The 27,949-nt window shown below is 37.3% G+C and overlaps 6 protein-coding genes across 6 annotated transcripts; 3 read left to right on the top strand and 3 right to left on the bottom strand.

The window, feature by feature from the left end:
- Positions 1–560: 560 nt before the first annotated feature.
- Positions 561–2,972, bottom strand: LOC141899805 (tetratricopeptide repeat protein 1-like). Its single transcript, XM_074786341.1, has 6 exons — positions 2,835–2,972; positions 1,969–2,474; positions 1,716–1,889; positions 1,219–1,404; positions 1,096–1,150; positions 561–872 (listed from the first exon to the last, which is right to left on the bottom strand). The coding sequence occupies exons 2-6, from the start codon at positions 2,458–2,460 to the stop codon at positions 748–750; spliced, it is 1,032 nt and encodes a 343-aa protein (XP_074642442.1). The 5' UTR covers positions 2,461–2,474; positions 2,835–2,972; the 3' UTR covers positions 561–747.
- Positions 2,973–3,135: 163 nt separating this feature from the next.
- LOC141899605 (O-phosphoseryl-tRNA(Sec) selenium transferase-like) lies at positions 3,136–7,018 on the top strand. The gene is made up of 10 exons (XM_074786013.1): positions 3,136–3,299; positions 3,736–3,890; positions 4,197–4,315; positions 4,502–4,660; positions 4,823–4,976; positions 5,059–5,161; positions 5,271–5,400; positions 5,751–5,936; positions 6,142–6,238; positions 6,519–7,018. Exons 1-10 carry the CDS (start codon positions 3,186–3,188, stop codon positions 6,787–6,789), a joined length of 1,488 nt encoding a protein of 495 aa, XP_074642114.1. The 5' UTR covers positions 3,136–3,185; the 3' UTR covers positions 6,790–7,018.
- A 458-nt stretch (positions 7,019–7,476) lies between these two features.
- On the top strand, positions 7,477–9,012 carry LOC141900854 (uncharacterized). The gene is made up of 2 exons (XM_074787902.1): positions 7,477–7,677; positions 8,456–9,012. The coding sequence occupies exons 1-2, from the start codon at positions 7,617–7,619 to the stop codon at positions 9,010–9,012; spliced, it is 618 nt and encodes a 205-aa protein (XP_074644003.1). The 5' UTR covers positions 7,477–7,616.
- A 1,859-nt stretch (positions 9,013–10,871) lies between these two features.
- LOC141899991 (uncharacterized) lies at positions 10,872–13,961 on the bottom strand. Its single transcript, XM_074786670.1, has 5 exons — positions 13,806–13,961; positions 13,037–13,393; positions 12,698–12,853; positions 12,260–12,463; positions 10,872–11,846 (listed from the first exon to the last, which is right to left on the bottom strand). Exons 2-5 carry the CDS (start codon positions 13,364–13,366, stop codon positions 11,688–11,690), a joined length of 849 nt encoding a protein of 282 aa, XP_074642771.1. The 5' UTR covers positions 13,367–13,393; positions 13,806–13,961; the 3' UTR covers positions 10,872–11,687.
- A 3,955-nt stretch (positions 13,962–17,916) lies between these two features.
- LOC141899293 (uncharacterized) lies at positions 17,917–21,116 on the bottom strand. The gene is made up of 5 exons (XM_074785505.1): positions 20,905–21,116; positions 19,919–20,026; positions 19,111–19,442; positions 18,870–18,954; positions 17,917–18,492 (listed from the first exon to the last, which is right to left on the bottom strand). Exons 1-5 carry the CDS (start codon positions 20,957–20,959, stop codon positions 18,146–18,148), a joined length of 927 nt encoding a protein of 308 aa, XP_074641606.1. The 5' UTR covers positions 20,960–21,116; the 3' UTR covers positions 17,917–18,145.
- Positions 20,244–27,248, top strand: LOC141899292 (uncharacterized). Its single transcript, XM_074785503.1, has 7 exons — positions 20,244–20,329; positions 21,766–22,012; positions 22,994–23,110; positions 23,454–23,746; positions 23,942–24,038; positions 24,867–25,037; positions 25,543–27,248. Exons 2-7 carry the CDS (start codon positions 21,922–21,924, stop codon positions 26,130–26,132), a joined length of 1,359 nt encoding a protein of 452 aa, XP_074641604.1. The 5' UTR covers positions 20,244–20,329; positions 21,766–21,921; the 3' UTR covers positions 26,133–27,248.
- The last annotated feature ends 701 nt before the right edge of the window (positions 27,249–27,949 follow it).

Below are 27,949 nucleotides of genomic sequence, written 5' to 3'. Positions count from 1 at the left end.
TTATCCACACTGATGTGTCCTCAGTTTACCCCAGTTATCTGTTTAACTTAATCTGTTTGACAAACTGTTTAAGATGCATTCTGAAAATCGATTTTAAGCAAACTGAACACATACAAAATCACATACGAGACAAACTTACACACACGAGTGATTACCACAGATCTATGGTCTAGTGGTTAGAATTCCCGTTTCAGATGTGTCTGCTATTCAGAGTCCGTGAACTGGTTTTGCTGGTACTTTGTCTCTCGGATGCCCAAATATTTACTTGATGGTCCTATATTCTATACATTTTGTGTGGCTTTTATGTTGCTTGGATCGTGGTTTCCCAAGACTAAACCTATTGGATTATTCATTTAACCTCATGACGGGACCACAGCCTCTGAAGTGTTGCCCGCACACTGTAAGCAGCCAGCAGGACTCGGACCAGCACTGATAGTGAACGCAACAGCATCACGCCATATCTCACTGAGCTACCAAGACCGCTCAATGTGTGTTTGACCTCATGAAAAGATTACTGCATCATCAAACTATAAACAACACATTTAATCATTGATCGATGATAAAATAATTTATTATGAAATAAATAACACCTATACATTGTATCTGCTGAACCTATGATCACTTTGCACAAGATTTCCTGGCGAAAATGCGTTATTTCTAGTCACTGATAGAAAAACAAAATCCTCCGTTCCGCCACTAGTCAAATATTTATGCACCAACACATGAAATGAATGAGTTTGAATTGCGTCATTTTCCGTTGTTATTGAATGATACAGAATATCCTCCAGAATTTGGATCTTGTTGCAGGTTGAAGTTGTTCGTTGATAAACCGAATGGTTTCAATATCATATTGCCGAGATCTTTCAGTTTGCCTTTAAAACAAATGGTATTCATTCATCAATAACGAGATTAAAGAATCCAAACATGTTTTAAAACGTATTTCAACTTGGAAGATTTAAAATTCAGCGGCTGGGTTGCATACTGTTGCCTTTCAAACTCCATGTAAACAATCTTAATTATGAGAAGTACATTACAAATGACCTCACGATCAAATAGAAGACGAAAGTTTACCAAAGAAAAGTTACAAAACCTTACCTAACATTTCCTCTTTCATTTTTTCATTTCGTTCTTTGATCCTCTCTGGAAGTTGCTGTAAAAATATTCATGAAATTAAAAGTAGAATATCAGAAATTGATTCACGTAATGACGAATGCTTACCATGCAAGCGATCCGAACCGTTTGATTAGTCGGTTCTAATTCGATGACTTTTTCGAAATCTTTCAGAGCTTCGTCTAATTTGTCGGTTTTGTCGTAAAGTTCCGCTCGACGCAGGACGCATTTAGTGTAACGAGGATTTAGCTCAATTGCTTTAGAACAATCGCTGATAGCAGTATCGGTATTTTCCTATAGGTAGAAATACAGGTGATGTAAAGCAAGGTCGCATCCAGGAAAATACGACGCGGGAGCTCCGCATCGAGTGGTTGATTTAAAAACGGCCTGTGTTGAGCCTGTATAATGTGTGAATGTTACGGGATGTTTCCCAGGAGATTATGTAACTTTGGCACAAGCTAAGAAATTCTCTGGGCTTCTGGGTAAAAGATTGCCAGTACATTATTACCATTTAAGCTGATATTCTGAGGGACTCCTTAAAATTTAGGACCTTTGCAATGTATTCATTATGACTAAAACTGTAAAATGTGAAAGTTCAAACTTACGAGTCTCATATGACAAGCTGCTCTATTAGAATACATCACTGATCTCTCCTTTTTAAAACACAGAGGGCAAAGTTTCAAGGCTTTCGTGTATTCTTCTTTAGCCTCGTTAATCTGAGTGTCTTTAAACAATTCATTTCCATGCGCTTTTAATTCTTGAGCCTTTTCTTTTCTTTCCTGAAAAAAAAAATCAGATATTGAATTGCAAATACAAATTGGGATTAAAAATGGGAGTTCGGCTTTAGGCCACGCCTACCTCTTTTTCTTGTTCAGACAATGTTTCTTCGAGAAGTTTCAGCTCCTTTAATCCATCTTCATCTTCCTCGGTTTCAGAATCTTGCTCTGAATCTTGTAAAGCTTCTTTCACCGCCTCATCGCAACCATCAGCACCGCTAGGATTGTCTGTATCAGTAGGAATCGAAGATTGTTTATTCGATTCCGTATTCGAGTTGTCTTTATCACAATTATCCACATTTTTCGATTCCTCAGCGGAACACTTTTCAGGAGTTTTTAAATTGTCTGAATTCTGAGGAATGGTTTCATTAGATTTATCCTCAGGCCACGGATCATCGGAAGACTTGATTTCTAAATTATCGATAGCATCGTGAAAATCATCGTCCATCAATGAATCCTCGGATTCTAATTCTGATTCCTCATCTTCAACTATTTCTAATTTATTTTCTAATTTATCCATCATTTGAATCACTGTTTGTTGATCCACTGTGCTACAAGACGACTCATCAGCCATGTTCAATGTATATCCTGAAAATAAAGGAGACCAATACAAATTGGTTATTTCCTACCAAATACGACCCACGGGGCAGGGTTTCATGATTTCAGGCAAATTGTAGAACTGGGGAAATCTTTCAATGGGACATTGGTTGTAATCCAGCAGGAGGGTGAGTCTGTGACTGAAAAAACCAAGCCCAGGTTGAAATACTGAAATAGATGCCAAAATTTCACCGTTTATGACTTCAGATTCGGGCTTTAGATAATTTGGGTTCCAAACTAGACACTCAATAACGTGTAGTGCGAAGGACAGACATCGGTTTCTGTTGGTAAATAGTACAGCGAGGAAATGAAACCTCTAGATTTGAACAAGTTCATGAAAACTTATCTTACCTTTAATCACTAATACTGATAATCCTCAGTTAGTTGTCTATCTGTGGTAAATATTGAGTCTATATTTTATTTCGTTACTTGATGAATCGACTTTTCGGGCTTCGCTTCCGATTTTTTCCGAACCCGGAAGTAAACGATACACCGACTCAATCGCACTATTCATCAGCCCAAACTTGGTGGCAGCACCGTACGGTCACCTAGCGAAAATTAGGGTTAGGTTAGCTCCTTGTTTTCACAATATCCAATTTCTTATTCGGATTTTAGTGATATCCACTTCAAGTCAAGGTCGTTGCGCCTGATATGGAATAATATATTTTTCGATTTGCTTGGTTTTTCACCGATGAAATTGAAATGAATGATAACAACTTTGCTCTGTGTGAAAAAATAATTCCTTCATCGTACGTGGAACAAGCGAGTCAGGCTTTAAAAACGAGAGAGAATCGCGTGAAAGTGTTTCTGCAACATGTAAGTCCTTCAGTTCATAATCATTCGACTTACTCTCCATCCACCACAGGCCAGGGCTCGTACTTAACCACTGTTAACTTGATTGAAGTTTGGGGGTGGACTGTAGTTTAGGTCCTCCAATAATCTTTTTTGTGAAACTGGACCCTGGTACTACTGTGGATGATCTAAGCTACAATTCACCCCAAACTTCAATTATTCATTCAAATACGAGCCCCTGTGCTCCAGTTTGTGTCTGTGATCTCTTCAATCACAGTAATTACGACTTTTGTTGTAAGATTAGTGAGTCCTGGAATACTCATATAAGTTAGGTATGTAATTGTCGGGTTTTCCGTCAATAATTTGTCGAGACAATGCCCCACGGGTCCGTAGCTTAACCTTTGTGGTACTCCGGTACTTACAAATCTACACACTGGGATTTTGAAAATTTTTGTTTCAGAGAAAACTACCAAATGAAGGATGGGATGATGAAACTATTGAAATGTTGTTACAAGATTTATCTCTAATGGACAGTAATAATTTCCCGAATAACTGCGGAGCTGGAGAACGTGAGGCTCGCATTGTATCACAATTAGTGGCTAGAAGACATTTCAGGTATTTGAACAGTTTTAACATCTTTAACTGAAAGTGAGAGTTTGAGCTTGGTATAAGCCTGATTCCAGTCTGAATACCAGACGTTGTTACGGTCCCCTACAACCATTGTTTGAGGAACATATTAGAAATTAGACTAGCCGGATTTAAGATTAAGTATCTGATAAATTATGAATGGATTTTGGTGCTTTTTGATATTTTCCCAATCAGAAATATCAATAGCAAGTTATGATAGTTAGCTGTTCTTGGAACCTGTTAAATGAAACTATGAGATTGATCTATTAACCGATCGGTGTGTTATATTTTCAGGTTAGGTCATGGAATTGGTCGTTCTGGAGATATAACAGCTGTTCAACCTAAAGCTGCTGGTTCTAGTCTAATTATGAAACTCGCTAATGCAATGGTGCTCGATATTATCAAATTAGCAGGCATGTATTTCAAACTATCGATATTATCAAATTAGCAGGCATGTATTTCAAACTATCGATATTATCAAATTAGCAGGCACGTATTTAAAACTATCGATATTATCAAATTAGCAGGCATGTATTTAAATGCCGCTAGTTCAGTGTCTGCTGTGAATTCACAATCTTTGAATTTTATTTTCTACGTAGGTGTGCAGTCAGTAACGGCTGGTTTTATAGTCCCCATGGCAACAGGGATGACAATGGTATTATGTTTATTAGCTCTGCGTCCTAGACGACCAAAAGCGAAATACGTCATTTGGCCTCGAATCGACCAAAAATCATGTTTCAAGGCTATAATTTCTGCGGGTATGAAAAATATTTTATCTTGCTTTTGCTGTTCACTGAAATGTTAAATTCCAGACCTGGAAAGTCATGAAAATGATGTTAAAATGACCAGGTTCATAGAAATATCATAAACGCTGAATTGCTGTTATTTACAGATTTGATGATGCTTATGTTTTGCTATAGGTTTCGTGCCAATCGTCCTTGAAAACGATTTACAAGGAGATGAATTAAGAACGCACGTTGAAGACTTGAAGTCAAAAATTACGGAGCTCGGTCCAGAAAATATAGTTTGTATTCTTTCCACAACTAGCTGTTTTGCTCCGAGGGGGCCTGATAAGTAAGAAAGTGTTGTTCGACGATGATGCTATATTTCTGGCTATCTTGTTTGAATATTTATTTTTATGGATTGTTTATTTCAGGTTAGAGGAGATTAGCAGATTATGCAGTACACATGACATTCCACACCTAGTCAATAACGCTTATGGTATTCAATCCTCTAAATGTATGCATCTTATACAACAGGTATGAAGCGACAAGACATTTAGAAACTTTAGGAGTATTTAACTCTGTTTTTAAGATCACTCATAGAGGCTATTTTACAGTTGAGTTGTGATATATTGTTATCTTTCAGGCTCATAAATGTGGACGTGTAGATGCATTTATACAGAGCACTGATAAGAACTTTCTAGTGCCGGTTGGAGGTGCTGTGATAGCTGGATTCGATAGTAAATTTATCGATGAGATTGGAAAATTTTATCCAGGTAAACGAAAAGATCGGGGTTCCTGCAGATCAGGAAAATCAGGGAATTTTGAATATTTTTCTCGAAAACTAGAGAATATTATAGGGAATTTGAATTTTTGGTGTCTTGTCATTCTTGCTGGTGACGAGTGGCACAAGGAACCTCTTGGTGAGAACTAGTCCTCACTGAGTGTGACTTATAATTAAAATCAGGGAACTTTCGTCAAGGGTCAGGAAATTGAGGGAAGTTTGGATTTGCTGATCTAAGAACCCCGCAGATACATAAAAATTTTACAGGAAATTTAATTTAGGTTTTATCATCAGAAACAGAGATAAAAAAGTGTTTTAATTAAGTTGTTTATATTTAATGAGGTCGTGCGTCAGGGACACCTAGTCTAGATATATTCATCACGTTACTATCGCTCGGCGCTAACGGTTACAAAGCTTTGCTGAAACAGAGGAAGGAAGTTTTTACCTATCTGAAACAGCAATTATCAGAATGTGCTGCCAAACACGGCGAAAGAGTCCTTCATACGCCCAGTAATACTATATCATTAGGTAAGAGATGACATTTCGTTTTAAATACTGTAGATTGACTTAAAAATTATTTCATCATAAATTTATTTTCTAATTGAATTTATTGGAAACGTATTTTGTTTCCAGGATGTAGATAAATGTAATATGGTCCATTATTGATCGAGTATAAACGATGTTTTAAAACTTTAGACATGATGTATTAACTAATTGATGTTTTAATGAATAGGTATGAGTCTAACGATACCTGTGGGAACTGTTGATGATTCTATTGCTGCGACTCAGTTTGGTTCGATGCTCTTCAAACGCAATGTTTCCGGCACTAGGTAAAATACCTTCCTCCTCGTCAGAGAGTCTCGCATATGAACAAATCAATGAAGATTCCTTGGCCATAATTTCACGGGTGTCAAATATGTGAATGTTTGCTAAAATTGTTAAAAAAATTGTGAAAAATTCAAGAAAAGTGTCTGGCATTATAATCCCTTTAAAGCCAAATAATGTGGAGCTCAGATCTTTCCAGATTGTGATCAGTAACCGCTTATGTTGACAAGAACTGTTTCTAACCAACCATCATGAATTATAGGATATGTGTATTTTGTTTTCTAGGGTTGTCGCACATGGGGAAGTTAAAGAGATTAGTGGATTTAAATTTGACGGTTTTGGAGCTCATAGTAGTCGATATCCCTGTGTGTATTTAACCGCTGCTGCTGCTATAGGAATGACTATCAACGAAGTGGACGATTTCATTAAACGATTAGACAAAGTTTTATCGAAATGGAAATCTCAATTTCTCGATCAATCGGTGATGATTCAACAGATTGATGATGACACCGATAAGAATAAACCTCAGGATGATGAGAAATCATTAAATGATTGAATGATTGTGATAATAGAGATTTATCAACTGTGAAATAAATATAAAACTTGATGATTGTGTTATCCAAATGATGATTTACTCTTAGTCGATTGAATTGGAAATACAAATTGTGCTAAAAAATAATCAACGACTTCTTTAGGATTTAAATGAGTATTGAATTGACAATGTTAACTTATTTTATACTCATTAATCTTGTGTTCGGGTAAAATGAAATGTATTTGTGTTTTATTTTTCATGCAATATTGATTAAGATTTGTTTGTATACAAAACGATTTCTAAAATACGAATAAAACTGTGATTCAAACATATCTCGATTATTTCTCGAGTGTTTTTACCACGAGTCTTGCCAACTTTCTTGGTATTTGATAAGTTGATTTCCATTATCAAAACATCTTTTAAACAAAATACAAAAAAACAATAGCAACAACATACATTGTATGCCTAGATACCAAAACAACGCACGGCTTACATAGAATTAATTAGCTAAATGAAAAGCGGACAGTACGCCGCTTTTAAGTTCGATATTAAAACGATCATAAATGATTTAGTAATCTAAATGATTCAAGTGGCGCAGCATCAACAAAACATAGAACTTGATGAATTATTATGGCAGTATCGCGTGGAATCACTAGCAACCGATCGTAACGTATATATATATATATCATATAGTTCAGTGATTGAAGCGTCGTCCATTTAAACTACTGACGAGGATCCCATCTAATTATTACAATGAAGTGTACTTGATGTCAAGAAATAGTACGGTACATTTAGAAGAGGTTTTCTATAAAGGATATATGTTTCGCATGTTAGTTTGAATCAATTATGAAATGAATGAACCGTTCAGCTCGTCAGTTACTGGAATATCGTTATGGATATTTGTATTTGTAGGTGAGTGTCGCAAATCGGTTTAGAATATACACGTATGAAATTGTTCGTTACAAAAAATATTAACCAAAAAATTTACAACAACAAAATTGATATTTTCTTAAAAAAGGTTTTCATTGATGTGAACAATTTTCATTACACACATAGTCTATACCAAAAACAATTGGATACAACGGTTGAATATGGAAACCAGTTTACAAAAATTTAACTTAATTTTGGCAACCGGATGCAATATATTCCACAGTACTGTACATGTACGGTTGGATTTGATTCCAGAATTCAGTCTATTTCCCCTGGGTCTATATATATATGTAACGCGCTGCAGTGCATTTTAAGTGATTATCAATATTCGATAGCATTTAAACATAACGTACATATACATTTAAAGTTCGCCGATTTCGATACTTTTTTTTACGATACTGTTTTACACACTACAGCATCGTCTAGTTCTCGATTCGAGGCGTATTGATCCATCCATGAACCACCACAACTTTGGAATGTATTCATTAATATCAGGAACGAATTTAATTAAATAGAATACTCTATAAAATCTGATGAATCCTCATCATCAAAATACAGTTAATTGTTAGCTTTTTATTTCTCTATTTCTCCAGAAATTCATATATCAAATTCGTCTATCACTGAATATCGTGACACTTACAAATTTAGTACTGTTTCAATTTAAAAAGATAATTTGTGGTTAATTGTAATTCTAAATTATTTGATTAAAGATTTGAATGCGAGGTTTGCGTAATTTGAGTTTTCTCCTTTGTTTATTTAGGGGTACATTTGGTGCGCGCGACCGAAGCTGGGGCGACTGTCAGTAAAGAATTTCGCAACCATCTTATCATACGTGAAAATGGGACGACCAAACAAGGAATGTATACATGGGGTCAGAAGGCGCCACCTATATTCAAACGACGAAGCCGACGAATTCTAACAATGAGAAACACTTCTACCGAATCGCCAGTTAATATGACCACAGGTTCCACCACAGCGCCACCTATAAAGAAAGTAATAGCCCAGAATACGTATCGAGCTCGCGGTAAATATTACGAATATCCGTCCAATTTCAAACTGAAGATTATCATCGGAACTTCGATATCGATTCCATTAGCTATAGTTTGTTTCTACTGCACGTACGCGACTGTCGAAAAAACACTGATTCCATGTTTCAAGAAGAATCAAAAAGACGAAGAAACGGCGGCGGTGATTGAAACGGTTTGCGAAAAAATCGAACGGACCGAAATCAAATCCATCGAACAACCAGTGACATCAAGCGAAACTGAAACTCGAACTGAGGTTCAAACTTTCAAAAACCCGACTTATGTGCCCTGAATCATCGCGTCAAAAACATGAGGAAAACAATTCAAAATCTGTCCATTCTTTTTAGTGTATGATAAATGGTTTTCTTTATCACGATTATTTCTGTAAATTGAAAAATTCCGCCTCTTAATAATGTAACGTTAGAAACATTATATTTGCACATTCTATTTTGCGATGTTAATTACTAGACAACGCACTTTAAATAAGGCTTTATTTTCTGCATACGATTAGCAACAAAACGTGACTGTACATATAATATACACTAGCTTCATTACTGAAATACTCGTTTTAAGAATGAAGCAGTGATCGGTTCTATCAGCATCATCGATACTCACAGCGAAATGTATAAGAATTATTTTCTACGTTTTGATATAATGGAAGGAAGTGATCAGAATGCGCGCTTAGATTTACCGTAAAACAAGACGTGACGTTTACAGGAAATATAACATTTGATATATCACCGATAGCAAAAATACACGTTGACAACTTGTCGAGAGGAGAAATCGCTGCAGCTATGATACATCGTGATTGGAGACTTGAGGAAAAATATCCGACTGAATCATCGTGAAACTATAGTCGTGCTCTGATCGCCTACTGCACCCATCCTCGCTCCGACTGCCTCGGAATTTGGGTACCTCGGAGGGGACTCGGTTACCTCGGAGGGGATTCGGGTATCTCGGAGGGGATTCGGTTACCTCGGAGGGGATTCGGGTGATGTGAGTTAAATGGCGGTTCCCGGTGTTCACGTGATTCTACCGCTGTACATCACAAAATATAAATTCTGTGTCGTTTCTTTTTATTAATGATGTCACATGTCAGTCGCCCGATTAAATAATCACTGATCTACTTTAAACGGTCATAATGATCTATATTTATGAGAAGTGACGGGCAGAATCGAAACGGCATTTTATAATCGAAATGACATTGAATTCATCGATTCAGCTCAGAACTTTCGAGTTTATAGATTTAGTCACACGATGCCGGAACGAAATCGCCCACACGCTATTCACTGATTGTGATACATTATTACTCGATTTGATATCATACGGAATCCAATATATGCTATATTGAATTATTGATACAGGATAAAAACCGGAAATCAATGAAAATGGGCTGTTTTCATATCAATATATGGTATAATAATGAAATCACAATATCCGTGTATGATGAATAACTAGAGAAATCCCACAATAAATTAAAAAATGAATCATTTTACTCTAGAACTTTTCATTTTTTGCTGAATTTATTGTGGGATTTATCTCGTTATATGGTATGAGAGTGAGTGTACCGCGACAAGGCCGGAAGCCAGAAATCTGATACCAATGCTTAACATAGCTATTTGTTTCGTTCTTATTTATTAATAAGTGGGTTGACGGCGATAGTTTGAAGGTTCACTGCAGTCCGTTCTAGGGGTAACCCTACAGATCGGCTGTTGGTATCTGGACCGGTAAGATTAGAAACACGTCAAACTGATTGCTCTTTTATACGTTGATTGTATCTATGCGGATATTCTCTCGTCAACTGGGCTGAAAATCCAATAATAAGAGGGAAACAATTGAAAGCTGTTGGAGTGACAGTTTGTTGGTTGTAGCTATCTCGAGCCGTATTATAAGTGTTCATTTGAAATATTAACCGGTTGCAGTTTAAAGTATCGCGCATTTTTTGTTAGTATCGAATAAACAGACATCATCTTATAAGCAATACATAGATCTTGTTAGTGTTTCTCAAACATTGAAAAACTCTCCTCGACGAATCACGATTGCTGAAATCCATGATTAGTAAAAATGGAGGAATCGTTTTCTTGGCAGTGGCGATTTTATTTATCTATGTAAAAATAACACATTGCAAAAAATAAATTCAGTTCAGTACAAATAAATACATAATATAAATATTGCTGTTTACATCGAAATATAAGTAAACTAGTGATAATGACATTGATACGCATCGAGTTAGTTCAATAAAAATACAATAAATTAATGATTAATTATATGAATTATTCGCAATAAATCATCTAATATTTGGCAGTAGATTATTGATCAAAGCTATGATAATTATGTGAATTATTCTTCGATAACTCATTTCATACTGTTAGAATAAGAATCACCTGATAACATTGTTATTAGAAACACTCGTACATGCTCGTAATAAATGTCGCATTTTTGAATAGAAAAAGCTTCCTGCAAAAATGCGCTAAAATAAACCCGGAACTTTCATCGAAAAATAAAACCCGCGATCCCTACACATTAGAGATCATGAAATTATGAGATTAAGACCAAAACGGACTAATGCATTAAATAAACGAATAAAATACACATTTAAAATTGTCTAGGGCATCAAAAATGATTACCGCCTTATGTTAACATACATCACCGGCATTAGAAATAAAAAAACATAATTAGCAGTTTTACATCTCGGAATGTAACAATTAATACATGTTTATATGTTATAATATGATGAACGCATTTTATATCACAGTTAGACGGATGAATAAATAAAGTAAAATTGTACGTATTGTAATCATAAAAAAACTCGCGAAAACCCTGTAAACTTGCGTAGAGTTATTTGTAGATCCGTTTTATGTAAGCGAATTACGATATGAAAAAATATAACATTTAGTCTTTCTCGATATGAACTCTCCCCGTATATATATATATATATATATATATAAACTGTAGCGTTGTGGTTAGTTATAGATTTAATAGGAAGTGAAATGCTCGGTAGGTCTGATCGGACTGCTCGACTATCCGGTGTAAAGCTGCGAAGTTATAAACCATCCGCATCGATTCAGTCAATGACGGATTGTCGATGTTGATCGTCGGTCCAGATTTGTGAAACAATCGCGGAGACTGAAAGATATATAATATCGAATAGATTAGTCAACAGTCTGACAGTCGTTTCTAGTATACAACAATAGAATCGGTAAACCGTTACTTTCTGATACCACGAAACGGTCACTTTTTCGAAAATAATCTCACGAATTACTTGGACCAAATTTTACACCAAATTTGTACATTAGAAACAGACGCAATCATCAATAATCAGCCTTCTAGTTCGTAGCATTGAAAATAACTTTTAGACTAAGATTAACTACAATCATTGAATTGTTGACTTTCGTCTAGACATTTTTGTCATTTGGTATCATGTTTTATGTGTCTGTACTCAGCTCCTGTGAACTGATGTAACTATAATCACTCGTTTGCGCGACACAAATCAAATATTAAAACAAGTTTAGCAGTGACTAGAACAAGGGGATACTTACATTCAGCCGTAAATGTTCGTTTAAAGCGTTCAGTCGTTTTTCTACGTTCATCAGATAACACCAGAAATGTTTGCTAGATCCTTGACATTGTTTACACGGAAGTCCAACACTTACTCTCTTCTGACAAGTTACATCTTCTTCCATTGTTGTTATATTCGCCACTACGAATTTCATTTTTGACAGCGTTTCAAACGCTTCAACTAACTACAACAAATTACATTGACATTGATTTATCTGCATAAGCAATATATGTATGTTATTTCGCGTCAATGAAAATTAAGGAAGTAATTTTTGTAATTAACCAATTGATGAAATGTTATGTTAATAGGGATGATGTGGTTTAAACGATGCGATTATCTTTCGTTGTTAACGAAGCAGATTATGCATAGTAATTTTCTATATAGAAATTATAGTATTTTGTAAGTATAAACAACTCACCAAACGATCCATGTCCTCAGCTTTACTACCGAGTGTATTCACTTTGTAAACGTATAATTTCGGTATATTCAACTCTTCCGCATTCACGTAAGACATCGATAATTGTTTGCAGCTCGAATAGATCTCGCTAGGAATATTATCTTTCATTATACTACACTGAAAATGAAAACAAATCTAATATGAATATCTGACAGAGATAAGACGATATGACGGCTAGGTAAGACTCTAGATAGATGAGACTCGTGTCTGTTTGGGAATGTAAGGAATCTGAAACACTCGAAATACACAGAGCGCAAATCATGAATTACGAGTCAAAAATATTTCGAAGCTATGACTTACATAAAAATCGTAAGCTTCGATGGCGAATTTACGTAGATCCCACGAATGAGTGACTATATTACGAATGATAGCGTCTTCAACTGTTACTGCATTTCTCCTACTCCTTCTTGCTGTTTGTATCACGCGTCGACCGCGTGCCGAGGATAATCCGCCTTCAAAATAATCTTTATTTACGAGGTTGTTACTAAATCCTAAACTGCGCAGCTGGCTATCCGACGCCGGCGATGACGCAAAAGTTCTTCTTCGCACTGAAAATGCGGCGCTTCTTTGAACTAGAATCATCACCGCCAACATCGCAAAGATTATTGCTTCACTTGTGAGATAATACATCGTTTCGGGTTTAGTATTCTGTACACGCTGTAAATAGATAATAAGCAATTCTGTGAATTTGTTCACGGACTCCAGCGACGATTCGCTCCAGTTGAGTCTTGTTGCGAAAATATTCAAAAGAAATAAAATCCAAACGGTTTTAAATCCCTCAAAACATGCGTGAAATCAGACGTCACATTTCCTTATATGGCGAAAATTCGCATCAGATATACTATTTACCGATGCATAACGAATTGAAACTAATATTTGCACAGCCCGTTAGAATTTTTTACTATCGGGAAATTAATGGATATTCATTATCAGATTGGTCGCACGACTCGACGTTCGTGCGACAACTCAATGATGCAATATTCAACACTTCATATCTAGTTCAAAACCTCCCACGCATTTTTGGTTTTAATTTAAAACAATTGCCTTATGTAATACTATTAGCACTTACCTTTTATTTACTGAGTTTATGTGTACGATTTATTACCACAACCAGTGCTTCGTGTTGTCTCGTTGTACGAGTCTAATCTATTAGAGTTGTTTAGTTTTAGCACTCTGATAAACTGATGCTGAGCCTTGATGGAACCATCATGTTTTATACCGATATCCTCTATCGTGACGTTACGATTCCGAGAATTTAGGCCAACGGGGAATCCTCGCGCTATATATGGTTGAAACATAACGCGATAGTTAAATGTGGCTATCGGAGAGTGCTACAGGGCTATATATTCATTAACCACATTTTATTAAAAGCTACGAACATCATTTGTGCGGTTTTATACCTTAGTAAATACATCAGTCGCGCGCTACCAAAAACATGATCTGCGTAACGTAACAAACGTTACCGCGTTGTAAGGCGAAAGAATTCAGTAAAGCGGAAAATTGATTTTTTGTTTGTTTAATATTTTCATATGGAAGTTTGAATTTAGAATATGTAAGCTATAATCCTAAAAGAGTCAAATCCCAGTAACTCTGAAAACCTCTTAGGCCGATTTATCATGAACGACGGAATTAAATTTCATTATCTAATCTACCTTTAAATCAAAATTTAAATATAACACCAGCCTGGATAATGTGTGTCATGAAAAAAGAATGAATCGAAGAATTCTAAAATTGCGTATAACCCACTTGACGAATCATACTCTATTTTCCTTCCTAGCGGTAACGATTCAGTGTCTTTTCGGAATTTCCGAAGTGAAATGTTGTTGAAAAATGCGGTTAAGCCCCTTCAATCGGTGGGCCACAATTACCCAACCACAAGAAAGCCACTCCTTCAGAAATTAGTCTCGTAAATAACTGATGAATGAAATTTGTTACTCATGTTATTTATCATTAATGAATTGTTGACAAAAGACTCTAATAATGTTGGTAAAACGCTTACGAACTGTAATATACAGGCCGGGGACGTGGTGCTGGGATTTTAAAAAGTGGCCAACTCGATTAACAAGACTAATTCCGATCTGACCACTAAAATTAGTAACAATCGTCAATTCGACTCATACACTACGAGCCATTTACGATAATGGCTCATAGCATTTGAGTTTTGATACGACAAATTTTTCATATAGTTATTCTTTGATTGTGGGCTTTATTCTTCAACTGAATTGGATAGTCACTTGTTGATAATCTCGACACGATAAAGTTCACAAATCTATGCAGTCCGTCCCTTCGGCAGCCTCCAACAATTTGTGTCATTCATCTCATTTCCCCTATATACAAACAATTAGAACATAAATCGACACCAATAATGAGTATCCCGCTTTGAATGTGGTACACGGACTTGTTACTATAACTATGCGGGTCATTGTACCAGTTAAAAGATGTTGACGTCACACATAATATCCCGGTCGGCTGACGTCACGAAGACTTCCCTCTATTGTCCGTAGAGCCCACTCCTAGATTTAATCCAAATAAAGAACGATAGGCCATATCGGAACCCAGTTCTTTAGTTAAGGGGATGAATTTGAAGTTAAATGTAATTGAAAAATAAGTAAATGACTCATGTACAATGAAGCTAATATACTCTATGCACTAGAAGCGAAAGCTCATATTTCTAATGAAACCTAAGTAAATCTGTTCGTTCTTAACTGTGAAAATGTGTCTTTGAATTTATAAAACATATTTCATTAAAATGATCGAAATAGGCTTCTTTATAGTTTTGAAAATAAACCATATTCAGACAATTCTCGAGATGAAAGTCTTAATGTTTGTAGAAATCTGCATTCTCACGAGGATCAGATAACTAAACTAGTTGCAGGAATCCCTGGTTGTAATTGCAGAGATGATCGTGGAATTTTATGCAGTTTTTATCGCTACTCGTTGTAAGAGTCTCATCCCCTGTAATCCTCCGTTTGGCATAACCACGCATTAGCGTAATTTTTGGTTTTGTGACCAACATCGTCCAAGAAAAGATCTTCGTAACTTTCTCGGAATTGAACTGAATTAACCTTAGGTTCTGCTGATATCGTCTGCAAAAAACGATGATAACAGGTGCGCGCCTCGGTGGTCGAATTAGGAATTCAAAATGGGATGCTGTGACGCAATGTCTTATCATCGAGGAATCGGAGAATAAAACTATTTACAAAGTCAAAAGATTGAAACGAAATCTATTTATTGATTCAAAGATAAAAATACACAACGTTTCGTGCTGTCATCGTAACGACCCCATCTATCATCATATTCTCAATCTTTGAGAGTGTGGCTATTCTATCATAGGATTAATATGTGTAGGCGTACGATCATACATGGCGCACATCACGCAAAAAGCAAAATTGGAAACAGTATTTTTTGGAGTAAGCAAATATTGAACACAGTCATTGTTTGCGTAACTCAAAACATGAGATCAAAGTCTATTACGATATATTCGTTTAGGTGATTAACATTTCTGGTTTTTTGTTGCTGTAAGCTTATACTAATTAGGCATTGATAGAGTTTCAAATTCCACGGAATGTAAACTAAATTCGTGGTACTCGTCGAGCTGCGCCGCTCAAGTGGCGGATTTTTAACACTTTACTCCGATTAGAACTGCTGAAATTTGCCTGAGTTTCTCAACGTGGTTCACCACACGACGCTCACAGTGCACTACAAAATCACGGGTCATCGATGATCAAATTTTGGCATCGATCCATAAACTGGATTCCGCCGCGCTGTGGTTTATAGGGAATCTGTGGTTTAGATACGTAGATGCTGCTGTTCATCGATATTAATCCTCGCACTGGATCATTAATCAAATTCATAAATGCGCGCACACACATATTGGATCTCTCTCTTCCATCCTAAGTACATTCGTTACATTTAGCCAGTAACTTGGGAATAATTACAGATGCGACCAGTCACAAGACGTATTTGTACCATTTAAACAGAGGTGAAGTGTCCTCGACCCAGCACCTCAGTGGCTAGTGTCCTCGACCCAGCACCTCAGTGGCTAGTGTCCTCGACCCAGCACCTCAGTGGCTAGTGTCCTCGACCCAGCACCTCAGTGGCTAGTGTCCTCGACCCAGCACCTCAGTGGCTAGTGTCCTCGACCCAGCACCTCAGTGGCTAGTGTCCTCGACCCAGCACCTCAGTGGCTAGTGTCCTCGACCCAGCACCTCAGTGGCTAGTGTCCTCGACCTGGCACCTCAGTGGCTAGTGTCCACGACCCAGCACCTCAGTGGCTAGTGTCCTCGACCCAGCACCTCAGTGGCTAGTGTCCACGACCCAGCACCTCAGTGGCTAGTGTCCTCGACCCAGCACCTCAGTGGCTAGTGTCCTCAACCCAGCACCTCAGTGGCTAGTGTCCTCGACCCAGCACCTCAGTGGCTAGTGTCCTCGACCCAGCACCTCAGTGGCTAGTGTCCTCGACCCAGCACCTCAGTGGCTAGTGTCCACGACCCAGCACCTCAGTGGCTAGTGTCCTCGACCCAGCACCTCAGTGGCTAGTGTCCTCGACCCAGCACCTCAGTGGCTAGTGTCCTCGACCCAGCACCTCAGTGGCTAGTGTCCTCGACCCAGCACCTCAGTGGCTAGTGTCCTCGACCCAGCACCTCAGTGGCTAGTGTCCTCAACCCAGCACCTCAGTTACAGATGCGTCCCATTTCTACACTAAAGACGAGTCATGGTTATACGATAACCTGGTAATCTCGCTGTCGTACTTTAGTCTGTTCCTGTTACTCAGGCGACCTCTATCGTACTGATCATGTATTACACCAGCACGATATTCATTCTGTCGTCTTTTTGAGCGCGGCATTATTTCCCATCTTGTAACCGGGCAACGAGAGAAATACGAGATAATTGCTCATTAATCCGAGGTGTATACAAGCTATGCAATGACGTCACGCCTGGCTGGCCATTTATTGAGATTCTAGGAGGATATCTCATAATGAACAGCATTCATATCATCTTCCTCAATAAAAAAACAACCTGAAAATCTGAAATTCTTCATTTTATTCTATCGATCAGAATCTATACAAATGAACTATACTCGTAAACTATAGTCACGTCATTTAGAAAAATCAAGAAATGTTATTTGAAGCACATTCGGAATATAAAAGAACGAACATATATAATAATATATACACATGAATCTGGATGAGAGAATATTTTCAGTTTATCAATCTTTGAATTAATCCAGAAAATACGCCATATTTAAATAACTTCTATTTTTTTCGAAGCGTCTTTTTACATATTGTAGAAAATATTAGGATTTTGCTGAGAGTTTTGCTGAGAGTTTTGCAGTGTTTGCTGTGTACTATTCTGCCCATGTCGTCGCGAAGAAGCAGTAATCCACATTATGCGTGAAGTATTTCGATGTTAGACGTCTTCTGGGCCGAAATCGTGGTACAATTTTCTACTAGATGAAAACTGCGACTTGTATTGAGAATTGATTGTATTTGCGGCGTGATACTGAGGCAATGCCGCTTTAAATCCGAGAATTCGCCGGTAAGATCTCCTCTTAGATGAACCGCGACGGGAATTCACGTCTTCGTTAACCCTTCTCAGACTTTCCAACGCGCCCGCTTCGGTCGGTTTAAGGCGATAAAAATGATTCACGATAAAAATGGCCGATATAAGTATCATCACCCCAACGACTGCTCCGATTATCGCGCCGAATGTGTTATCTCTTATCAAAGAATTAATTGATCCATGAGTTTCTTCATCTGTAACGAGACACGATTTAAAATATAACGTGAACATTAAAAATCTCTAGTTTATCAAATAAAGCAGCGCAAAGTTTAGGTTTTCCACTTGTAACAATCCTTTCTCATCGGTTAATCACAGTATTATATGTTTATCGGAAAATTAACATAAAATCAATATATTTATAACGATGTATATGTAAGATTGCACTTAAAAATCGACTATAGTTTATAAGATAAAAAAACCAACTATTAGAAATTAAAAGAATTTTAAAAACCAAGAATTTATTTATCCGAAAAATCTAAAATATATAAAATACACGACGTTTCGATCTCATCCTAGAGATCATCGTCGACTATAGTTTATTTTCTAATGTTTCAATGTTATTGATACATACCGATGTCGTTACAAGAATCTGATATTTCCAAATCGTCCAGCAATATCGTGTATGAAACTCCTCGAACCGAAGGTCGTAGTTTAAACTGCAAAACGATCGTTTAGAATCAGAGCCATAAACCGGGGGTAAACTACTCCCGAGTAAACTAGCGGATAACTGACATGGTGATTAGTACAATCATATTCATCCGCTGGTTAACGTGTGTGCAACTTATCCCACCTTAAACATATCCCAAATTTACCTTTAAAGCAGCGAGATTTGTATCGTCAGGAATCGTGAACTCTTTGGTCATTTTCAGCCACATTCCATCGTAATTATCGGAAGGCGTCGCGATGACGAATTTCCAATTTTTAGCCGGAGATTCTGACGAGTAGTTCGTCGTAAAAGTCAACGTGTATGTCATCGATGGACCGAATTTCGCGTACCAAAACTGCAGACATTTATTGCCTTTTCGTAGTTTGACGGAACTGGCAGATTCAGATTTTTTCGGGTCCATAGTTAGGTCTATAGGTACCTCTACCACACATTCCATTATATGATCGAATCCCCGAGGTCCAACATCGCCGGTTTTTACTGAAACACCCAATAAATTCTTCTATACATTTTGGTATCTTTTATATGCATTTTTATACATCCATTACGCTGGGTCATCCATTAGTGTGTATAACCATGGACGTATAAACTAGATTATACGTCCATGGTATAACGTAATTTACAAGCAATTTGTGCCCAGTACGAATGTGAACGATCTTCGGCATAGACAATAGTAATCTGATAGATCATATACGTTTCTATTTGAGATATTCCTAAGTGAGACAAACGTACTAATTCGAAGAAATTCATGATAAATTAAATTTCAAAATATATAAATTTTGAGATCTTTGATATTCTTTCAAAACTGATGAAAATATCGTTATGCATATCAATATCGGCGAGACTTTGGGCGCAGTGAGGTGTTTATAACGAACCCGACGACGACTAAAATGATTTCTTTTTCAGTATCTTAAATGTGGTGTGACAATATATACATATATGTATTGCAATCTTACTGTAATAATTCAACTCTTTGACGTGTCGTGCTGCGCAGTATTTATTATGTGTCAGTCCACATTCTCCCGGTTTTTCGAAGTCGCATCTCCACGCGATATCCCCGAAACCTGTTCGATCGAAAAACAAGAAACTTTATTGACCCCTTGAAAAATAAAACATATATCGTTATTTTGATTTGAATATATCGATAATTGAATTGAATTGCCCGGCAACCAGTCTATCCCCGATAGAGCGATGACGTAATGCACATCCTCTCAAAATTATTATTAAAATTCATCAAAAATGAAATACATTTAATTATAAACTCAAACGCCAAAATTCACATTTGTAATTGTTATTTTGAAACGCGAATATTGATGACGTAGTGAACATCGACTCATACAGAGCCCCTTGAATAACGCATTTTTAAGGTATCAATGTATATATAATTGTAACGGTTTTTACGGCGTTAAAAATCGTTAATGCATTAATGGTTTTTACCAGGAAGTACTCCGATAAAATCGGTTCTATTTAGATATAACGTATTTTTATAGGCGAGCGTAGAACTATATAAACTGTATGATTCAATTTTTCAAACCTTTGAAATGTGATTTTCATTTCATTGTTAGACATAAGTTTTGGCTATGATCATTCAACTTTATTTACGTCGTTTTGATCTGGGTTTCCCAAGCCTAACCATATTTATATGATCGTTCGTTTAACCTCACGACGGGACCACGGTTTTTAAACTGTAAAAATCAGTTACATTCTTATCAAATATTCCGCTTCATGTGAAAATCAAAGGTGTAGATAGATACAATATTCATTATATCACAGAATTTTACTTCACCAAGTCCTGGCAGGTTGTCTCCGCAGTGATCTACGTTGCTCTACGATCCTAGTGTACCAACCTGTGGTACATCAGACACTTAGGTTCAACACGTAGTTATAGAGACAGAATCTATACGTCATATTTAGCTTATTATAATTACAACGAAATACTCACATTCATGGATGTTAAGTAAAACAAAAATAGACAAATATTCGAATAATCCTCGCATTTTGCTACGAGGCAGTAAACGCCATTTTATTTCGTTGTCGTCGATAAACTCGATGTCTCTTCTAGCAGTACATCAACCGCGGACTGCCGTTCACTAATAACACACGCTCCTGTGCAGCCGTCAGGGATGCAGTTTCCATGGAAACGCAATTACGGCTTGATGAATATTGTACGATGACGGCCAATGATGGAGAAATGAAACAAAAATCCTGATTCGATTTCTATTAAACACAAGGGAATAGGATAATTGAAAAACAGAGAACAGTGACTGTGACATTATAACATCAGGTCGGCCATATTGTTTAATAGCAGTTGAAGAAGAAAGAATTGCGCCGATTGAAGCTTTATTTTAGATTCTGCGATACGACTGCCAATAATAACCCTAATTTCAATTTTAGATCAATGGCGCATACATTATGTAATGTGTTTTGTGTATTTTATTACGTTGTGCATTTGTGAATTTACATTTCTTTATATACAAGACATCACACACAATGTGCTTATAGGTCAAGAACGATATAGTGATTCGTCGTGTTTGTTTGGTGGTCATTAAACTCCTTTAAAACGACGAAGACGTTCTAACTGTTGGGCGTCTAATTTCATGACTATTTACAAAATCTACAATCAAATATAAAATCCATACGCATTGGGACTTAACATACTTTTAATTTCCTCATTGGAACCACAACAAAGCGAGAAGTGATTCAAATTTAAAAGGGCTGAATTTGTTGACATCGCGCCAAGACAGTGCCTGCTACCTTGCATACACTCGATATATTGTGACGCCGCGTATTTATTCGTTTGCAGCCGTTGTAGTGTCGTACTGGTGAAACACGTACGCGTACGCCAGTATAGTAATACACATGAGATTCTCTATGAAACAGCTTGTTGTGTAATAACATCACAGTGACCTGTAAGCATCCCGCAGTTGTGGTGACACTAGACCATGCAGTTTTCCTACCGATGATTCGAGGTTGTGGTTATGTGACCTGTGGTGTAATCACGTTACTTTTAGTGCTGCAAATATCGGAGCCGTCCCAGAGTCTCGTGAAAGGTAAGGATAGAATCGATGGTGGTTTTTTGTCCTATCGACTATACCGTATCTGTAGTATATACATCTCTCCGGTTCGCTTTTTGTATCGTTCTATCGATGTTACCCACAACTGTGGTTGGGAATACTCATTATAACGACACGATCGCGCTTGGAAAACAGATTCTCAAACCAGATGGTTAATGTCCTATATCTAGTATTATCTAGTATCAAAAACGTTTAGGTATATTTCACTAAGCCTGGAAATATGTCTACATTTACCATTACTGTATCGCGGCCCAAATGTCTGTCTTACTCAAACGGCATCTTGGACTTTTGGTTAGACCTCCGCCCTGATCCCCCGCCAAAACTCTGCTACCTGACTATATAACTAATGATTTTAGTCACATTTCTTTCAAATATTCATTGCAGCTGCATTGATAGAGGTGATGGATATGTACTACCAGTACACACATGTTGGACATGTGCCACGCCTTGTCACATACGATCGTATTTACAGAGATGACATTTCGGTATATTTACCAGGCTACCACGAGGTTTACATTTAACTAGGGGCGCGTGTGACATCGATTACATTGTCAATAAAAATCTGTTTGAAATAGATCTGTGCACATATACGTGTGTTCATATATATTAAACTTTACTCCAAATGTAAAGAGAACACGTGATTTAGAATTTGATCTTGAGGTCCTGAGCATTGGCACCGAACCAATGAAATGGAAAAAATATATAGATCATATTTTGAAAATCAGTTGCATTCTCTCCGTTTTAAGACTACCCCCTAGCTAGTAGCCTGAAACGTTGTTGTGAATGAAATCTATTATCAATCTTAACATTTTTATTGTATGCAAACAGGTATATTTCGTTGTGACCCTATTCTAACTCAGGTAATAGGAGGCCTAACGTCTGAAGATTCCATGCTGTGTTCTTCTATATATCCACGTGTGTATTCTTTAATTCTGTTTTTTCTTTTACTTCATATAGATCTATTTTATTGTGGATTTGAAAAGGGCTCCTGTAATGTGGATTACTACGAGCATGCTAATATCACCCGGGTAGTGCTGGCAAAGTACTCCTCTCCAAATGAGGACGTCACGAAATGTAAGTTCGCTTTGACCATGAATCTATCGTCCATGCTCTACACGCATCATGATTCATTCAGATGAATTACAAAAGGAAATCGATTCTATTGCGAGCATTTTTGAAATCATGATGTAAATAATAAAGGAAATATGGAAAGTCCCGTGATAGAGAGCATTTTTGAAATCATGATTTAAATAATGAAGAAAATATAGGACATACCGTAATCTAACCACTTCCTTGTTCACTCTTAATGTAAATAGATCATAATCTCTAAAAAGTCTGAAACTATATTTGTTGAATTTACCGGCTTAAGAAATAGTTAATCGTCCAAAAGATTAATGTTCGTTTTGTTATTTTACAGATGGTACTAAGATGGGTCATTATTTGTTAACGATGGGTCCCTATCCCCGAGAAATTGTCATCAGTACACCGATCATCCGTACGTGGGATAAAGGCTGGAAATGTTTAGATTTTTGGTTCACGAATGCGAATATTCGAAATCAGATGACTAAGTTAAGCGTCTATGAAGGTTCACGAGGCGATGATGCGGATAAAATGTCGCTGAAATTTCTTACAAATTGGAAAATACCTTCCAGTGATTCACGTTGGATTAAAGTTTCTGTCAGCTTTGTACCGTCCGCTTATCAATTCCTGGTAACTAATTCTTGGAAACTTATATTTTCTATCGTCACGAACAAGCGATAAACTAATATCAAAAGTGTGTTTTGTAGAAACATTTTCGAGGGTCTTAACTTTACTAAGTTATTTTTCATCAGTATTTCACAACATTTTGTCAATGTAACTATTCAGAGACTGAAATATAATGTTGATTTCAATTTAATATTTCAGATTGTGTTCGAACTTAGACAGATATACAAAAAGTATAATAGATATGGTTTAGGTCTCGATGAGATTCATATTCGCAACGCCCCCTGTAGTGGCATCGGTGAGTTACCATTAAGTACAACCATCGCATGCGACTATATATTTTACATCCGTTTTGTTCATCGTCATAAATTAACTGTCGAAATCCGCGGGATGCAGGAATTATCGTTAACCCTTACAGTACAGTCACCATGTATTCATGTATAGAGGGCGGGTGTGGGTTGACTTGCGACGCCACCATGCAGTGGTGGATCCAGAAGCATAATATGACTACCGCATTTTCGGCAACCGAGTGCCGAAGGCACGAGATGTGCAATACGAGTGCCGAAGGCACGACGTGCCTACGGGGGATTTTAAATCCTGTTTTAATATGGGTACTTTTTCCAAGGAATCAGCTAAGTCAAATCCATCCATGAAATAAATAAAATGTTGTTAGAGGAAAAATGTTGACTACCGCATTAGCGGCAAGTGCGGTAGGCTAAATCCGCCACTGCCATGTATTCATGTATAGAAGGCGGGTATGGGTTGACTTGCGACGCCACCATGCATTCATGTATAGAGGGCGGGTGTGGGTTGATGCGATGCGGTCCATGGCAACTGAACCCAAATGGATTCCTCTGATGCAAGGGCGTGTCTGTCGCTCGTGACACTGTGTTTGTCTTTTGCAAAAGCAGCGTCTATCAGGGTTGTGACTAAAAAGAGAAAAGGTCGCGTCGCCGAAAGTAAAACATTGAGAACATGCAAAGCTTGTTGCAACTGGCGTCACTGGTATAGTCCCATGGGCGCGTAGGGCGGCGAGTCTGCGACGAACGTACAGGCGGTCGCAAGGCTTAATGTTTATCTAAATCACTTCGATAAAAACCAAGTTTTTGCTTTCTATTCACGATAGCCTATCCACCCTGCCCGAATTCTCACTTCTACCGATGTCATAACGGCAAGTGCGTCTTCCAGAGTTTAGTCTGCGACGGAACTAATGACTGTGGAGATAAAACTGACGAATCGCCCTTCAATAAAGACTGTACAGATGAAGATAAATCAGGCTCTGGTACAAATGATAAAGGTATAATGTTTATTGATACAGCTCATGTTGTACAGGCATGTCTTAGATTGAAGACCAGTCTGAGACCATCTTGATTATAAATATCATTTAGGAAGTCTAAACTTAAGACTACTTTTGGGCTTAGTCGCAAACGTGCAACCGGGCCCTGAGTCCAGTTTCATGAACAAGTTTAAAGCTTTAATCAGTTAAGTTTGAACCGTTGTCCTCATTGACGATATCAAGTAAACAATAGCAATAAAATTTAAAAAAATGAGTTTCGTGAAACTGGAGCCTGGATAGCTTTGATCGTATCTCTGTAACTACTAGATATTTTCACAAATAATTTGAATATCATTTTATAAAAATACAATTGGAAATTTTGTTTTACATTCAAAATGGTCAAGTGGGCTTCATTTAAGAAGCTGAAAAAAATTCCAGAAATATTGAAGGGTTAGGGTGGCGTAATTTTTAGATTCTGTAAATTGTTTTCGATACTTATTTCATACAGCATTGTTTTATTTCGCAGGTAAACCCAATGACAGTACGATCAAAATAGCGGGAGGTGTTACAGGATGTGTGGTGTGTATGGCGATTATAGTAGGTATAAGTGTGGCTATATATCGCACCCGTTCACCAAACACTAGACCACGTGATGATGACCAATACGCGAGTACTAATCATTTAGAAACTATATCCGAGAATGTCAGTCATCGCGGTCGCCGAAACAGACGCGATTCGTCCCTGTCGGCGTTTTTCTCTCGATTCGGCCGCCCACCGAGTTACCGGACCATATTTCCGGCTGGTCCGCCTAACTTCCGCCGCGGCAGGAGAATGACCCCTCCTCCCACTTACGAGCAGGCGATTGAAGAAGCCATGCTTCACGGCAGTCAACTCTCCGTCGTGACGCAGTTCACATTTCTGTCGAATATCCCCGACGCGGGAAATCCGCCAGATGGCGCAGCCGTCGAGTTGGCTACTGACGAAGTTCGTCCGGAACCTAAACCCGAAGAGGAAGAACAACAAGGACAAAGAGAGGGAGAGGAGACAGCAGCAACGAGGAGTGATAATGATCGCAATACAGAATCTAGTCTGACTGACAACAACACTGAGTGTTAAAAACACGTGAATCAGTGAATCTGGTGCTTAACCACTTGGAACCCGTAGTTCTACGTCATTGAGAGCTAATAACACTAGTGTCTCTCTGTCAGAACGATGCCTGAAGAGCATAAAAATGACTTTACCCTAAAACATATATATTATCATATTCTTCAATCATTTAAAGTATAAAGACCCAGTTCCAGAGTTGTAGGTTTTTGTTTGACTGAAAGGTACTAAAACGTACTTAGAAATGAACTAATTCTATTTCTAGAGTCAAACATATAACATATCAGTGGAACTGAGTCTATGTGTCTTATTACATGTATTATCCATATAAGGAAAACTCAATAGTATATATTTAACCAGTTACCGCATTTCCATTTCTGATATATAATATACTAGTTTTAGGGGTTTAGGGGTCTTTAGTTCAGGGAGATTCTCTTGTAAACTTGGAGAGCTTTTTTCAGCTCCAGCAATCCAACGTTGGAGAAACTTTTAGCGATGTAAATTGCTTCGATCATACCGTCCTCCACTTCCGGTCGAGCACTGCAACGAATACAATACCGATAGATATAGTGCGTTCCGTCCCAATGTTGTTTTTAGAAGGAATTATTGAAATGAATGAAATTGGATATTCATCCTGTGTATATATCAATGATTATGGGGTTTGATATGTCTGTTTTAATGAATTATGCTTTGATAAGCGTAAAAAGCTATAAATTTGTCATTCTAACATAAACCACACGCAATCTACTGTTCACTGGTTCTTAAAGCTATAGTTTCTATTTGTTTTTAAAATTCATTCAATTTCTGGTTCGAAATTTTACATACCGTTGGATTTGCATAGCTTCGTTTCAGAGCTGACCGTTTCATATCTATTTACGTACTCATATACAATTACAAATATTAAAAAGCCGACATAATTGATTTATCTGTTGTAATTTTTATATGCTATATTTATCAATGAAAATGCTGAAAAATCTGACGTATATACCGGTGAATTTGCACTGATGCTTTCGATGTATTCAGATTGTACAATGAATGTATTTATGATAAGTAAATGTTTATGTATTTATGTATATTTGTCTACATGTAAAATATCAGCCAATTTTGTCAAATAAAGGATACCACAGTCTACACTCCAAAAATATTTCTAGATTTTGTTTGTTCTGTTCGTCTGAAGGAGCAATCACTGTTTTATATTCTATACAGCTGATATTCTATTCGAGTATATCCTGATACGGTAATCCTGAAGATGACTATCAGGACAAAGTCGAATAAACTGAAGCTGAATGAAACATTTCGAAGACTCATTTTCTTGTTGTATTGTTGGATCTGGATTATTTCATCAATGGTAATTGAAGGAAGCTATTTGCCGTATGAAATCGGGTTTTACCTGTTTCTCACGATACTCACTCCATTAACTGTAAAAATATCCACTTCTCGTCGCGCGCCGAATCAAAACTTATTAATCGCAATCGAAGCTCGTAATTATTGAGTTAATAGCTAACCGGGCAAACCGACTCGCCGTGTACACAGTTTCTACGCGAAATCAAACGGCAAAACTTCCTCTGTTTGACTGGAAACATTGGTCACACAGCGCAACCGCGCTGTTTCCTTTGTTAATGATGGCATCATCCATAGCACGTTCCAGAAAAGATTTCCAATAATTTCTCATAATTCATCCAGATTTCGAGGCAATTAAACGTATTTACCCTTCACTGTTGACGAATTATCGTGTTTGTAAAGTAAACAAGTAATGGCTACTAGCCGTTTGCTCGGGACAAATGCGCTTTTGTTTATGGACGCTAAAAGGACGCTTTATGAAAATAACA

Source organism: Tubulanus polymorphus, chromosome 2 (genome assembly GCF_964204645.1).
Source record: "Tubulanus polymorphus chromosome 2, tnTubPoly1.2, whole genome shotgun sequence".
NCBI lineage: Eukaryota > Metazoa > Nemertea > Palaeonemertea > Tubulaniformes > Tubulanidae > Tubulanus > Tubulanus polymorphus.
The sequence above is the reverse complement of the archived record's forward strand: the minus strand, read 5'-3'. Positions and strand labels throughout refer to the sequence as shown.